The sequence below is a fragment of the Bidens hawaiensis genome, unplaced genomic scaffold (assembly GCF_021521415.1).
Source record: "Bidens hawaiensis isolate Kalapana, Puna unplaced genomic scaffold, B.hawaiensis_p1.1 tig00010132_1, whole genome shotgun sequence".
In the NCBI taxonomy this organism is placed as follows: Eukaryota; Viridiplantae; Streptophyta; class Magnoliopsida; order Asterales; family Asteraceae; genus Bidens; species Bidens hawaiensis.
Window position 1 is genome coordinate 395,482 of NW_027491767.1, and position 13,700 is coordinate 409,181.

Below are 13,700 nucleotides of genomic sequence, written 5' to 3' on the forward strand. Positions count from 1 at the left end.
TGGCCTTAGGCTAAGAATCCAATGTATGCATATACATTTTTTAACTCAATTATTCAAATCAAAACCCTACTTAAATGATTTAAACTTTTGACTGCCATAGCATCACATGTGTGAACTTACAATATGCATGGAATATCATTGCATCCTCAAAAGTGTTCTTCCTTTTGCATTACAGTAACAAAAGTAACAGTAAAAAAAGTAACTAATAACTCTAAATATCATATATTAATACTTTCATCAATGCTTCCAATATCATCATCATCACCATCTTTCAGCCCCAAGAAATCCCTTGTCATATTCATCATCATCATATTATTATTATTATTATTATTATTATTATTATTATTATTATTATTATTATTATCAACAACACCATCTTCTTCTTCTTTCTTTGTAGCATTTGCATCCAAGATTTGACTAAATGCATCATCAAAACTTGACACATCAACAAAACCATCTTCACTCATCAACATCATGGTCATCAAGTTCATGTTCACAGGATGGATAAAAGATGTGTTATGGGGTGTGGGCCCACCATCAGCACATGCTTCAAGAAGACTACTGCTTGTACCACAAGTGTTGTTACCAGCTGCTGGAGAGTTAGCAGACACGTGAGGTATGTATGGTTGGTGTTGGTGGTGGGGTCCACCAACCAAGGAAGTTGTAGCACTTGTACATGGTGCTTGAAGACTTGTACCCCTACTACTGCTTAAATGAGTTGTACCCATCTCAGCTGCTTTTTGCAGCATTGCAGTAGCTGACATGTATGGTGTTGGATGGTAGGATATCATGTGGGGCCCATAGGTATATTGGGATTGTAACCAAGATGGAGGAAATAATAATAATGGGTTTTCTTCTTTTTTCAAGAAATGACCCGGGTCAAGTAGATGGGTTGGTATTTGACCCGGGATTGTTGTTGGCTCAAGTTCGGTGATGGATCTTGCACTCTCTTGTGCCAGTGCATCACAAAAAGCTCTGTGTGTGATGAAACTATCCCTCCTGCACATGTTGATCAAGATTATTATTAAAAAAGAATATATGCCCATGAACAACAACACTCCAAACACAAGAAAACAAAAAAAGTTTGTTTTTTTAAGTTCTTGATCCAAAATCACAGACGCCCACAAAGGAAAAATGACTAATTTATTCCAAGAATTGTACTTTTAGTTATAAAAAAGTAGTTAAAGAAGCAAAGAAAACCATCTAGGTACAAGTTTTTAATCCAAAAGACACACACACAAAGCAAAGGTACTAATTTATTTAAAGGTTTTGTATAAAGAAACATCAATGACACGTTATTCAGGCATCACTTATGTGTCGCACGAGTTTTGTAGGAAAATGCAAATGTGGGTCGCTGGAAGACGAAAATTGGTAATATACTAATACGTTCGAACGAGCCAAAAATCATAATGCCCGTATAGTATGATTTGTTTGACAACAAAAATGACTAATGCAACATTGACAACATGATACAGGCTATATAAGAAAATGTGAATGTGGGTCGTTGGAAGACGGAAATTGGTAATATGCTCATACGAGACACGAATTATATTGCCCGTATAATTTGTTTGACGACAAAAAATTTGATGACAAAAAATGAGGATGTAACACTAACAACATGATACGAGCCATATAACCATCTTGTTCATTCTAGTCCTTATGATATGATGTGTATACTTGATTTTGCATTATAGCTATATGGACTTTATGACCTAATGCTGCATTATATACTAGACTAGTCCCTATTGAAAAATTGTAATTTTAATCCAAAAAAAAAACAGTTAAAAGAGCCCAAAAAAAACAGTCAATAAATATGAATAGGGACTTCATTTAATAAAGATTTCTTCAATAAACAAACTTCCAATAAACATGAAACTTATGGTTATATTGAATGCTAGAATGTTATGGTAATAATAAATGAAGGAATTTTTGTTACCTTGAAAAAAGGGTGCCACAATCACATTTGTACTCTCTTGTGCCACAAGTTTTGGAATGAGCTTTCCAATCAGATTGAACTGCATACTTCTTTGAACATTTTTCACATTTCCACTTTTTCTCACCATGCTTTCTGCAAAAGTGTTTCTTGATTCCTGTTAAGTCCCCTAAAGCCCTTGATGGTTCATGATGCACACAGTTCACTTCTGGACACACATACACTTTCTTCCTCACCACTTCATTCTTGTTCCTCTGCTTTAGCTTCCATGGCAGGTTGTGTCCTCTTCTGTGAAGCTGCAGATTTTGATCTCTTTGGAAACCTTTGTTACACATCTCACAGACAAATCTGTTTGTTGCCATTAGTGTTGTTGGTGATAAAGATATCACTTCTGCTTCTGGATCTACAAAACACGCACAAAAAAATATATTATTAAATAAATAAGATTATCATATTTTTAAAGAAACTTGATTATGGTTTCAACTGTTTTTTTATATAGAAAACATGTTTTTCTTTGGAAATAAATTGAAAACCAACCATTCTTTTTGAAAATGAAGATTTAAGTGATTTTGAACACAGGTCAACTGTTTTTTATATATAAAAATATGTTATTCTATAGAAATGATGAAAAAATACTGAAAACCCACCATTCTTTTTTGAAAATGGTGAAAACCCCAAGAAAAAATATTTGAAATTTCAGAAAATTTGAACCTGTGTTGCCAGGAAAGTTTTTTCTTTTTTTTTTTTGAAAATGGTGAAAAAATTGCTTTTGGTTTCAAAGTAACAAACTTTTTATGAAACTAGTGAAACCCCATGAAAAAATATTAGATTTAAGTGATTTTGAACACAGGTCAACTGCTAGTCCATCCATGGGAGACATTATTTTATATAAAAAAATGTTTTTCTTTAGAAATAATGAAAAATATTAAAAAACCCATAATTCTTTTTGAAAATAATGAAAAACCCAAGATTTTATTATATTATATTTTTAATTTCAGAGGATTTTGAACCTGGGTTGCCTGGAAGATTTCTTTTTTTCTTGGTTAAAGGTTGACTTTGACGTGGTGGAGGATGTGCAGCTGCAAAGTAGTTTTGATGATAATTGCTTCCATTTTCTTGACTTATATTCTCAGGAGTTGCATGAAGATCAGATGCAGAGTTACTCAAATCATCTTCCAAAACCACATTCTGCTTCATCTTCTGTCACTAGGTGGTTTCAATATTTATATATATATATTATATATATAGTAGGAGTGTGTCTATAGAAATGAAACAAGGATATGTTGCATCATCATAAAAAGATAAAGATGAAGAAGACAAAAGGAGAATCAAACTTGGAAACAAGCTAAAGATTAAAAAAAAACAAAGGTTTTTGTTTTTAAGTTTAAACCCTAGTTTACTTGATGAAATCCAAACTGTTTTGCAAAGATTTGAGCTATAATATGACATCAACCAAAAAGACAATGTTTAGTTTTTTGGAAGAAACTGAAGCAGTACTGTATGATCAGCTAGCTGTTGTTTCAACAATTTCACACACACTGGTGTGTGTTGTTCTTGATTCTAGAGAGAGAAAGAAGGTGTGGATGAAAAGAGACGTGAATGGGAATGAATAATAATAATAAGTTAAAAAGATGAGAGAGAGTGGGGCTAGGGTTGATGTCTGACTTAGAGTACTGCTTGCTTTCTGTCTTTTTATCACTTCTGTTTCCCAATCTCACCTTTTTTTTATATATATTTTTTGTTTTCTTTTTGCATATTATTGTAGTTAATTCTCTCTTTTTGACAATGAAAGTTTCAAGTATTTTGTGTTGGGGTTTGCTAGAGATACACCACTTAGCTTATTTAAACACCATTCCCTCATCTAATCATAGGCCTCATACGCAACGTATGCTGGCATACGCAACGTATAGAATAATAACTTAAGTTAGTCAAATCAAGGAAGCTATACGAGTCATATGGAAAACCATACGAGTCATATGCTTCACAAACTATACGAGTCATATGCTTCACAAACTATACGAGTCATATGCTTTTATATACAGTTCGTATTATATGGAAGACGAGACGTATAAGATTTCATACGAAGCATGTAATCTAACATAAACATATGAACCGTATATGAAAGAATACAAATCGTATGCATGTAGGTGTTTGAAAACTCATGAGAAGTAATCTATACGAAATGTGTAGGAAATAATACGAAACGTATGACGAAGAATCTTTAAAATTGTACAATTACTTTTGCAAGAAGCGTGAAACATATTTAATCCATCAATCTGTCACATATATTTAGGCCTCATTGATTCTTTGACCATATTGTGAGACTGTAAGACGAATATTAGGAATAAAAGGAATCTCTCAACCATATAAATTGTGTGATCTCATATGGTTTTTTACCCACTTACTTCTTAAACGATATACATCTAACAATGAAGTGTGTGTATATTTTACTCACTTCTTTCTCCCCCTTCATCCCTTCCAAATGTTGTTAAAAATATTACCAACCTCAATTTATTTTTCCAACCACATTGATAAATTTCGTTTATGAAATGCATAATTTTGAAGAAAGTTTTGTGGAATCCGATGAATCTTTCGCCACCGTTTTTGTGGAATCTGGTCATTTTTTCACAACCGAACAGGTACAGGTTTTCTATTCATGTTTGTATTACGTTATCCTGTTATTAACAAAAATGAATCTTATTTTAGGGGTTTATGTGTTTCGATGAGTTGAAGCAATGGGCGTACAACACCGGACTTAACAATGGTTACGTGATAATTACCCAAAGGTCTAAGACAAATGTTGCTGGCGACAAAAACAAGTTGTTTCTTAGATGTAATCGTGGTGGTGTATGCAAGGGGAAGGCAACTGGCAGACACGTTGGTGGTACCAAGAAAATCAACTGTCCATTTCAGTTGATTGCAAAGTACCACAAAGAGGAAGATGGTTGGAAACTAAAAGTTGCGTGTGGTACACATAATCATCCGCCTGCTCTATATATGGAAGATCATGAATTTGCAAAGAGGTTGAACCCTGCGCAAAAAGTTTTGGTTAAGGATCTGACAAACCAGAACGTGGATCCCCAAAACATTATATCAATAATAAGAAAGCAGGACCCTCGTTGTGTGTCTACGGCAAAAAAACGTATACAACGAACAACAAAGGCAGCGAGTATCCCTCCACGGTAACAAGTCTCCGATGCAAGTTATTTTCACACTCTTGGATAATGCTGGTAACCTTTAGGAGCATGATGTAAATGAATCCACTCACAAGTTGGAGAGGCTATTCATCGTTCATGAATTATCGTTCCCGATTTGGCGTGCATTCCCGCATGTGCTGTTCGTAGATGCAACATACAAGACAAATAGGTACGGTTTGCCATTTGTCGAGTTTCGGGTTTTCCCATCGGGTTCGAGTTTCACTGCCATCCCTACTTACATTGCCATCCTAAAGTTTATGTACTTGTTCAGAGGCGACGTGTCGACGAGGGGCAGTCGCATGGCAATGCCGGGACGGTGATGTAACACCCCGACCGAAGGCGGATTATACATCGGGGCGCCACGTATTGTTTCATTACTCGCGACACTATTGGGTGTCAATATTTAATAAATACATTTTCATTGCGCGAGCGCAGAACATGAATCATAAATTAACATAAATCATATCATAACTTAAAATATTCAAATAACATAATATGTCTTGTTACATTTTAATCTAGGTCCAAACAAAAAGAAAACATCCTACGCGTCCAAGAGATTCCCAAAAGCTGCTACAGCAAACCTGAACATGTGTTAAAATAAAACGTCAACACTTGCGTGTCGGTGAGAAATCAAGTTTAATAGATATAAATAGATAACAATATCTGCGCGCATCATGTGTATAACTGGTGTTCAACAAGGGTGTAATCAGATTGTGATCAAGCCTAATAGATCATAGCTCATAGTTCAACCCGTGCTCCCAATTGAGCACAGAAACAAGAAAACTGTGCAAGTGTAAACAAAAGAGAAATCATAAACGATAGTTCTCCCGTGTTCATCTAATGGATCCATGAAAACTGCGGAATAGGCCGACAAGACGGTTAATGATCCACACATACAAATAAACAGCCAAGTCTACGTCCATAACACATGGGGTTTTGCGCGACAAAAGTTTATAAACAAGTTTAAGACTCAAGTTTGTACGAACACATGAACATCCCAAAACATTAAAAATAAAAAGGGATTAGGTACGAGATTACTCACATGTAAACGGTGCGTTGAAAGGTAACGCAAGAACCAAACTTTCAACAAGCGAAGTTAACCTATAAATAGAGATTATTGGTTTAATGATTTGTTTTATGCCTTGAATATATGTTAGCATAGTAATATGTATCTTTAACAAATTATTATATATTATATATTACCGGAAATCTGGGCAGGACAAGGGAAAAGACGAAGGCAGGGAGAGGAGGCGGCTGAGGAACAACGGCAGTGGGCAAGGAGAAGAGAGCAGAGGAGAGTTTAAGTGTTTGTGTGTGTAGTGTTAAATAACAAGAAAATAGTATTATATATAGGGAAACCCTAAGGAACACAATCCCTTAAAAAGAGGGAAAGATCTTATCAAATCAAGCAAAAGATATCAAAAGGCAAAAGATTCCAAAAGCAAAAGATACCAAAAGATATGGCAGCCGGGGAACAGGAAAAAGGGCTGACAGGTTACAGAATAAAGCATGGGAGGAGTCAGATAAAGGTACTGGTCAAGGCATGGGAAAAGCAGATTTCAAAGGATTATGTCAGTCACTTTTTCTGCCAACCAATGGGGTTGGTGCGCATGCTGCGCCGAAAGTGACTATTCAGACAGAAGATAAGATATCACAAAAGAATACAGGCTGACCTAAACAGAAGAAAAGACTTAAGGTCTAGCGCGAGAAGACTCGAGCGCACGCGCGAGGGCGAAGGCAGACAGAGGACAATCCTTAGCGCGCCGCGGGAAGGACTAAAATCCTTAGCGCGTCGCGGGAAGAACTACCATTCTTAGCGCGCTGCGAGAAGAATTACAATTCTTAGCGCGCTGCGAGAAGAATTCGTCTCGCGAAACGCAGGGACAGCCGGTCTTCACGCAGGCTTCCTTGTAAAGAGTCTGGCGCGTGGAGCTGCGCAGACATCCTTAGGCGGGAAGAACCAAAGGACAAGCAAAGAGTTAAGAGAAAAAGGGGTTCAAGGCTTAAGGGTTAAGCAGAGGGGCGGGACGGCGACAAGAGAGAAAAGAGAGGCGGGACGGCGACAAGAAAGAAGAAGAGGCGGGACGGCGACAAGAGAGAGAAAGAGAGGCGGGACGGCGACAAGAAAGAAGAAGAGGCGGGAAGGAATTATTATTAGTAAGTAATATAAAAATATATGTATATAATTTATTTAATGTTAAATTTACAAAGATTAATAAACAAATTTTAAATCATAAAAAGAATCGGATTCGAAAACGGGTACCTGGGTCGGGTCGGATTGGGCAGTTGTCACAGTCTCCCCTACTTTAAGAAATTTCGTCCCGAAATTTATCTCGAAGTAGGTTGCGCAGAGAAAAGGTGCGGGTACTTGATCTTCATCTGATCTTCCCTTCCCAAGTGAACTCGGCTCCGCGCTTGGACTGCCAACGAACTTTAACAATAGGGATGCGACTGCGCTTGGTTTGCTTTACCTCGCGATCCATAATCTCAACAGGCTTCTCAACGAAATGCATAGACTCATCAACTTGAACTTCATCAAGTGGTATGTGGAGGTTCTCGTCAGCTAAACATTTCTTGAGATTGGATACATGGAAAGTTGGATGCACATTGCTGAGCGCGGGCGGCAGGTCTAGCTTGTAGGCAACTTTTCCCACCCTCGCAAGAATCTTGAATGGACCAACATAACGAGGTGCAAGCTTACCTTTCTTCCCAAAGCGGACAACACCCTTCCAGGGCGACACTTTGAGGAGAACAAGATCACCAACTAGAAATTCGAGAGGCTTCCGCCTGCGATCTGCGTAACTCTTCTGTCGGCTTCTGGCAGTCAGCAGATGATCACGGATCTTGGCGATTTTATCGGTTGTCTCTTGAACTAATTCGGGTCCTGTGATTTGAACTTCACCCACTTCGTTCCAACAAATCGGTGAGCGGCACTTTCGACCGTAAAGTGCTTCAAATGGGGCCATACCAATGCTGGAATGATAGCTGTTATTATAAGAGAACTCGATCAGAGGTAGGTGTGAATCCCAATTACCTCCAAAATCAAGAACACAAGATCGAAGCATATCCTCAAGGGTTTGGATGGTTCGCTCAGACTGTCCGTCAGTCTGAGGATGATATGCAGTACTCATGTCCAAACGAGTTCCTAACGCAGATTGGAGAGATTTCCAAAAGCGAGATATAAAACGGCCATCGCGATCGGATATGATGCTCAAAGGAGTACCATGACGGCAGACAATCTCCTTGACATAAAGATGCGCAAGTTGTTCAACACGGTAGGTTTCACAAATGGGCAGAAAGTGGGCAGACTTGGTCAATCGATCCACTATTACCCAAATGCTATCATGTTTGCTTGCGGTCAAGGGTAACTTGGTGATAAAGTCCATTGCTATACTTTCCCATTTCCACGTAGGAATTTCAGGTTGTTCGAGCAAACCAGACGGGCGTTGATGTTCAGCTTTTACCTTAGAACAAGTTAGGCATTTAGCTACGAACACAGCAATATCCTTTTTCATACCAGGCCACCAATAAGAAAGGCGCAAATCTTTGTACATTTTGTCAGCACCAGGATGAACGGAATACCGAGATTTGTGCGCTTCACACAGTAGGACAGTGCGAAGATTCTCATCATTGGGAATCCAGATGCGATTGAGATAGTAGAGAATTCTACTCAGATTAGGGACAAAATGCGCTTCCGCGCCACACGCTAACTCGGCGCGAAGGTTGCCATTGCTGATGGATGCGCGCTGCGCGTCACGAATGCGTGATCCAAGATTGCTTTGAATCGGCGCGAAGTGAAGCTGCGTGCGCGACAAGATACAGTTAAGCTGGCAGGGTTTGCGGCTGAGCGCATCAGCTACCACATTAGCCTTTCCAGGGTGATATCGGATCTCACAATCGTAATCGCTGATGAGTTCGTTCCATCGGCGTTGTCTCATGTTAAGTTCCTTTTGATCAAAAATATGCTGGAGGCTTTTATGGTCTGTGTAAATGATGCACTTAGTCCCATAGAGGTAGTGTCTCCAGATTTTTAAGGCAAATACAACTGCACCAAGTTCGAGGTCGTGAGTCGTATAATTCTTTTCGTGAATTTTGAGTTGCCTTGACGCGTAAGCGATAACCTTGCCTCGTTGCATTAAGTACACAACCGAGACCTTGGTTGGAGGCATCACAATACACGACAAAATCATCATTACCCTCTGGTAAAGTTAGAACAGGAGCTTCGCACAACAATCGCTTGAGCTTCAGAAAGGCTTCTTCTTGCTTCGAGCCCCAAATATACGGTTTGCCTTTGTGCGTTAAAGCTGTTAAAGGCAAAGCGATCTTTGAGAAGTTCGAAATAAATCGCCGGTAGTAACCAGCTAAGCCCAAAAAGGAACGGATTTCGGTAGGAGTGGACGGTGTAATCCAGTTCTTGATTGCTTCAATTTTGGATGGGTCGACATGAATACCCATCTTGTTTACAACATGACCAAGAAACTGTACTTCATCCGACCAGAACTCACACTTGGAGAGTTTGGCATAGAGTTGTTCGGTTCGAAGCTTTTGCAACACCAACCGAAGATGTTGCTCATGCTCGGCCTTGGTTTTAGAATACACCAGAACATCATCGATGAACACGATCACGAATTGATCCAAGAAAGGCCTACACACCCGGTTCATTAGATCCATGAAAACAGCGGGTGCGTTGGTTAAACCGAAGGGCATGACCAAGAATTCAAAATGGCCATAGCGGGTTCGAAAGGCAGTCTTGGGAACGTCCTCTTCGCAGATACGCAACTGGTGATAGCCAGAACGGAGATCGATCTTAGAGAAACAAGAGGCACCTTGGAGTTGGTCAAAGAGGTCGTCAATACGCGGTAAGGGATACCGGTTCTTAATGGTGAGCTTGTTCAGCTCGCGGTAATCAATACACATGCGAAACGTACCATCTTTCTTTTTAACGAACAACACCGGAGCACCCCAGGGCGAAGAGCTAGGGCGAATGAATCCTTTAGCGGTCAACTCTTGGAGTTGACTTGCTAATTCTTGCATTTCAGCGGGTGCAAGACGATAAGGAGATTTGGCTACAGGGGATGCACCAGGGACAAGATCAACACGAAACTCGACTTCCCGAGCGGGAGGTAAACCAGAAAGATCATCGGGAAAGACTTCAGGGAAGTCACGCACGATGGGGATTTCAGAAAGTTTCTTCTTTCCTTCATCGGGTTTGACCACATGGGCTAAGAATGCAACACATTTCTTCCGCAAAAGTCTTCGGGCTTCAGTGCATGACATTAGTTTAAGACCGTTAGATGGTTTCTCGCCGTAGATATGCAGATCACCATTTTCTCGAGGAATGCGAATCATCTTTTTGGCGCAAATAACTTCGGCGCGATTTTGCGAGAGCCAGTCCATACCGATAATAACATCAAAACTTCCAAGAGGCATGGGAATGAGGTCGATTAGAAAATCATGCTCATTAAGGTTAAGCGTGCAATCTTTGATTACGGAGTTTATTAAAATAGTTTCACCATTAGCCAATTCAACTGAAAAGTTTTCGTTTAAGTTTACTCGCGGTCGCGCAAGTTTTTGCTCAAATGCGCGAGAAATAAAACTTCTATCGGCGCCAGTATCAAAAAGTATGGATGCATATTGTCCGTTAAGTAAAAATGTACCATTAACCACGTCATTATTCGCTTGCGCTTGGTGCGCGGTTATATTAAAAGCTCGTCCGCGCGTCACTTGGTTCGAAATTTGGTTAACTGGGTTCGCTTGCGTAATCTGAACTTGTAGTCTCGGGCACGCGTTCCGGAAATGACTGGGATCACCGCAGTTATAGCACGACCTGGGTCGTGGATTAGGGTATGTTGGTTGTGGGTTCTGCAGGTAGGTTGGTGGTGTTTGCGCAATTGGGTTGGAGGGAAGGACTCTACAGTTTTCCGCATTGTGACCAGCGCGGCCACATCGGTGACAAAGTCGGCACGGGACTTAAGGTGGGTGGTGAAGTCTACAGGTTGGGCAAAAGGGTTGGTTTCCTGTGTAAGGTTTCTTAGTTGATGAGGCAGGGAGTGCGGGATTGGTTAAGGCATAGTTATGGACTACAGGGGGTGTTGGGTAAGTTGACAGTGGGTTAGGAGCGTGTACTGGAGGTTGGTAGGCGGGTTGCTGGACAACGAGTGGGTTGGTAAGCGCGTAGGTTTGATGATTGGATTTGCGCTTACGCTTGAGGTTGTTACGGTTTGAGGGTTCTGGCTTGGTTTCTGTTGGTTCTGGGACAGTCTTGGTGAGTTTGGTCTTTTCGGCTCCCCGCAGGAACAGGGTTCCTGCTCTGACATGGTTGTCGCTGAGCACAGCGGCCAACTCGATGGCGTCAGAGAGGGTTGCTGGGTTCCTGGCCCATACAGAATCTTGAATTTCCATGGGAAGACCCCCAAGAAACTTTTCGATAGCTCGGCGGGAAGGGGTAACTAGGTGCGGGACAAGCAAACTAAGTTCGTGGAAGCGCATAGCGTACTCGCGCGCTTCACCACTGTACTGTTTCAAGTTCCAAAATTCCTCCTCAAGGCGCTTTATTTCGTTGGGAGGGCAGAATTCTCTAGTCAGAAGTTCCTTGAATTCCTCCCAGAGCATGCTAGAAGCAGCTTCTGCGCCACGCGCGTGAGCTACTCCATTCCACCAAGTAAGCGCCCTTGATTCTAGGACACTTGAGGCGTATAAGGTTCGTCGGTCTGGAGGGCATTGGATATGGAGGAAAGTGTTTTCAATTTTCTCGAGCCACTGGAGCATCACGGTGGCTCCTTCAAGTCCGGTGAATTTCGGAGGGTTACCCGCATTGAAGGATTTAATATTGTATCCAGAGGGGTTGGTATTAGTTTGGTTTAAGGCTTGGGCTATTGCGGCGGCCATTTCCTGGGAACGTTGCTGCCTACGTCTGCGCGAGGCTTCTCTCCTCTGATGACGGCGAGATAGCGGAGGCATTCTATAAAAGTTTTAATTTTTGTTAATATCTTGGTATGGGAAATCGTTTTAGCGCAAAGTATATCGTCGTAAAACTTGTTTCGCGGAGTTAAATGCTATCAAATTTTGAAATAAAATATGAATTTAAATGCAAACTTAATACAGGTAATGAATTCGAATTGAAAATCGACAATTCATGTATCACCATGACTTTTCAAATCTTCAATTTAAAATATCGAGTAAATGAGCATTGAAGGTTGACCATTCATGTATCACCATGACTTTTCAAATCTTCAATTTAAAATATCGAGTAAATGAATATTGGAGATTGACAATTCATGTATCACCATGACTTTTCAAATCTTCAATTTAAAACATAAAGTTAATGGTAATTGAAAATCAACTATTCATGTACCACCATGACTTCTCGGATTTTCAATCCCCACAACAAACGAATATGTAAGTAAAGAAATAAATTGAAATTTAATAAAAATCGAAAGATCGCGAATAAAACATGAAATCAAGTGCTGCGTATGCGCCAGCATATTTTATAAATATCGAGTAAATAACAATTAGCGCGCAAACATGAGATATTTCTCATGCGCGAGAAGGGACTCTTAGGTATTCTAGGTCGTTACGTCTAACCACCTATCCTAAAGTCACGGAGCTCTGATACCAATCTGTAACACCCCGACCGAAGGCGGATTATACATCGGGGCGCCACGTATTGTTTCATTACTCGCGACACTATTGGGTGTCAATATTTAATAAATACATTTTCATTGCGCGAGCGCAGAACATGAATCATAAATTAACATAAATCATATCATAACTTAAAATATTCAAATAACATAATATGTCTTGTTACATTTTAATCTAGGTCCAAACAAAAAGAAAACATCCTACGCGTCCAAGAGATTCCCAAAAGCTGCTACAGCAAACCTGAACATGTGTTAAAATAAAACGTTAACACTTGCGTGTCGGTGAGAAATCAAGTTTAATAGATATAAATAGATAACAATATCTGCGCGCATCATGTGTATAACTGGTGTTCAACACGGGTGTAATCAGATTGTGATCAAGCCTAATAGATCATAGCTCATAGTTCAACCCGTGCTCCCAATTGAGCACAGAAACAAGAAAACTGTGCAAGTGTAAACAAAAGAGAAATCATAAACGATAGTTCTCCCGTGTTCATCTAATGGATCCATGAAAACTGCGGAATAGGCCGACAAGACGGTTAATGATCCACACATACAAATAAACAGCCAAGTCTACGTCCATAACACATGGGGTTTTGCGAGACAAAAGTTTATAAACAAGTTTAAGACTCAAGTTTGTACGAACACATGAACATCCCAAAACATTAAAAATAAAAAGGGATTAGGTACGAGATTACTCACATGTAAACGGTGCGTTGAAAGGTAACGCAAGAACCAAACTTTCAACAAGCGAAGTTAACCTATAAATAGAGATTATTGGTTTAATGATTTGTTTTATGCCTTGAATATATGTTAGCATAGTAATATGTATCTTTAACAAATTATTATATATTATATATTACCGGAAATCTGGGCAGGACAAGGGAAAAGACGAAGGCAGGGAGAGGAGGCGGCTGAGGAACAACGGCA

General features: G+C 39.9%; 2 protein-coding genes across 2 annotated transcripts; one reads left to right on the forward strand and one right to left on the reverse strand.

Moving 5' to 3' along the window:
- Positions 1-200: 200 nt before the first annotated feature.
- LOC143534314 (protein indeterminate-domain 12-like) lies at positions 201-3,337 on the reverse strand. Its single transcript, XM_077028826.1, has 3 exons — positions 2,944-3,337; positions 1,937-2,336; positions 201-999 (listed from the first exon to the last, which is right to left on the reverse strand). The coding sequence occupies exons 1-3, from the start codon at positions 3,128-3,130 to the stop codon at positions 219-221; spliced, it is 1,368 nt and encodes a 455-aa protein (XP_076884941.1). The 5' UTR covers positions 3,131-3,337; the 3' UTR covers positions 201-218.
- Positions 3,338-4,482: 1,145 nt separating this feature from the next.
- Positions 4,483-5,450, forward strand: LOC143534344 (uncharacterized). The gene is made up of 3 exons (XM_077028853.1): positions 4,483-4,572; positions 4,640-5,065; positions 5,175-5,450. The coding sequence occupies exons 1-3, from the start codon at positions 4,483-4,485 to the stop codon at positions 5,448-5,450; spliced, it is 792 nt and encodes a 263-aa protein (XP_076884968.1).
- Positions 5,451-13,700: the final 8,250 nt, after the last annotated feature.

Excerpts from the sequence above, each read along its gene's own strand:
- LOC143534314 (XM_077028826.1), bottom strand. The coding sequence starts at position 3,130 with ATGAAGCAGAATGTGGTTTTGGAAGATGATTTGAGTAACTCTGCATCT. Across the intron at positions 2,337-2,943 it reads AAATCTTCCAGGCAACCCAG|ATCCAGAAGCAGAAGTGATA; the intron begins GTTCAAAATCCT and ends CGTGTTTTGTAG. Across the intron at positions 1,000-1,936 it reads TGTGGCACCCTTTTTTCAAG|GAGGGATAGTTTCATCACAC; the intron begins GTAACAAAAATT and ends CAACATGTGCAG.
- LOC143534344 (XM_077028853.1), top strand. The coding sequence starts at position 4,483 with ATGCATAATTTTGAAGAAAGTTTTGTGGAATCCGATGAATCTTTCGCC. Across the intron at positions 4,573-4,639 it reads ATTTTTTCACAACCGAACAG|GGGTTTATGTGTTTCGATGA; the intron begins GTACAGGTTTTC and ends ATCTTATTTTAG. Across the intron at positions 5,066-5,174 it reads ACCCTCGTTGTGTGTCTACG|GAGCATGATGTAAATGAATC; the intron begins GCAAAAAAACGT and ends GGTAACCTTTAG.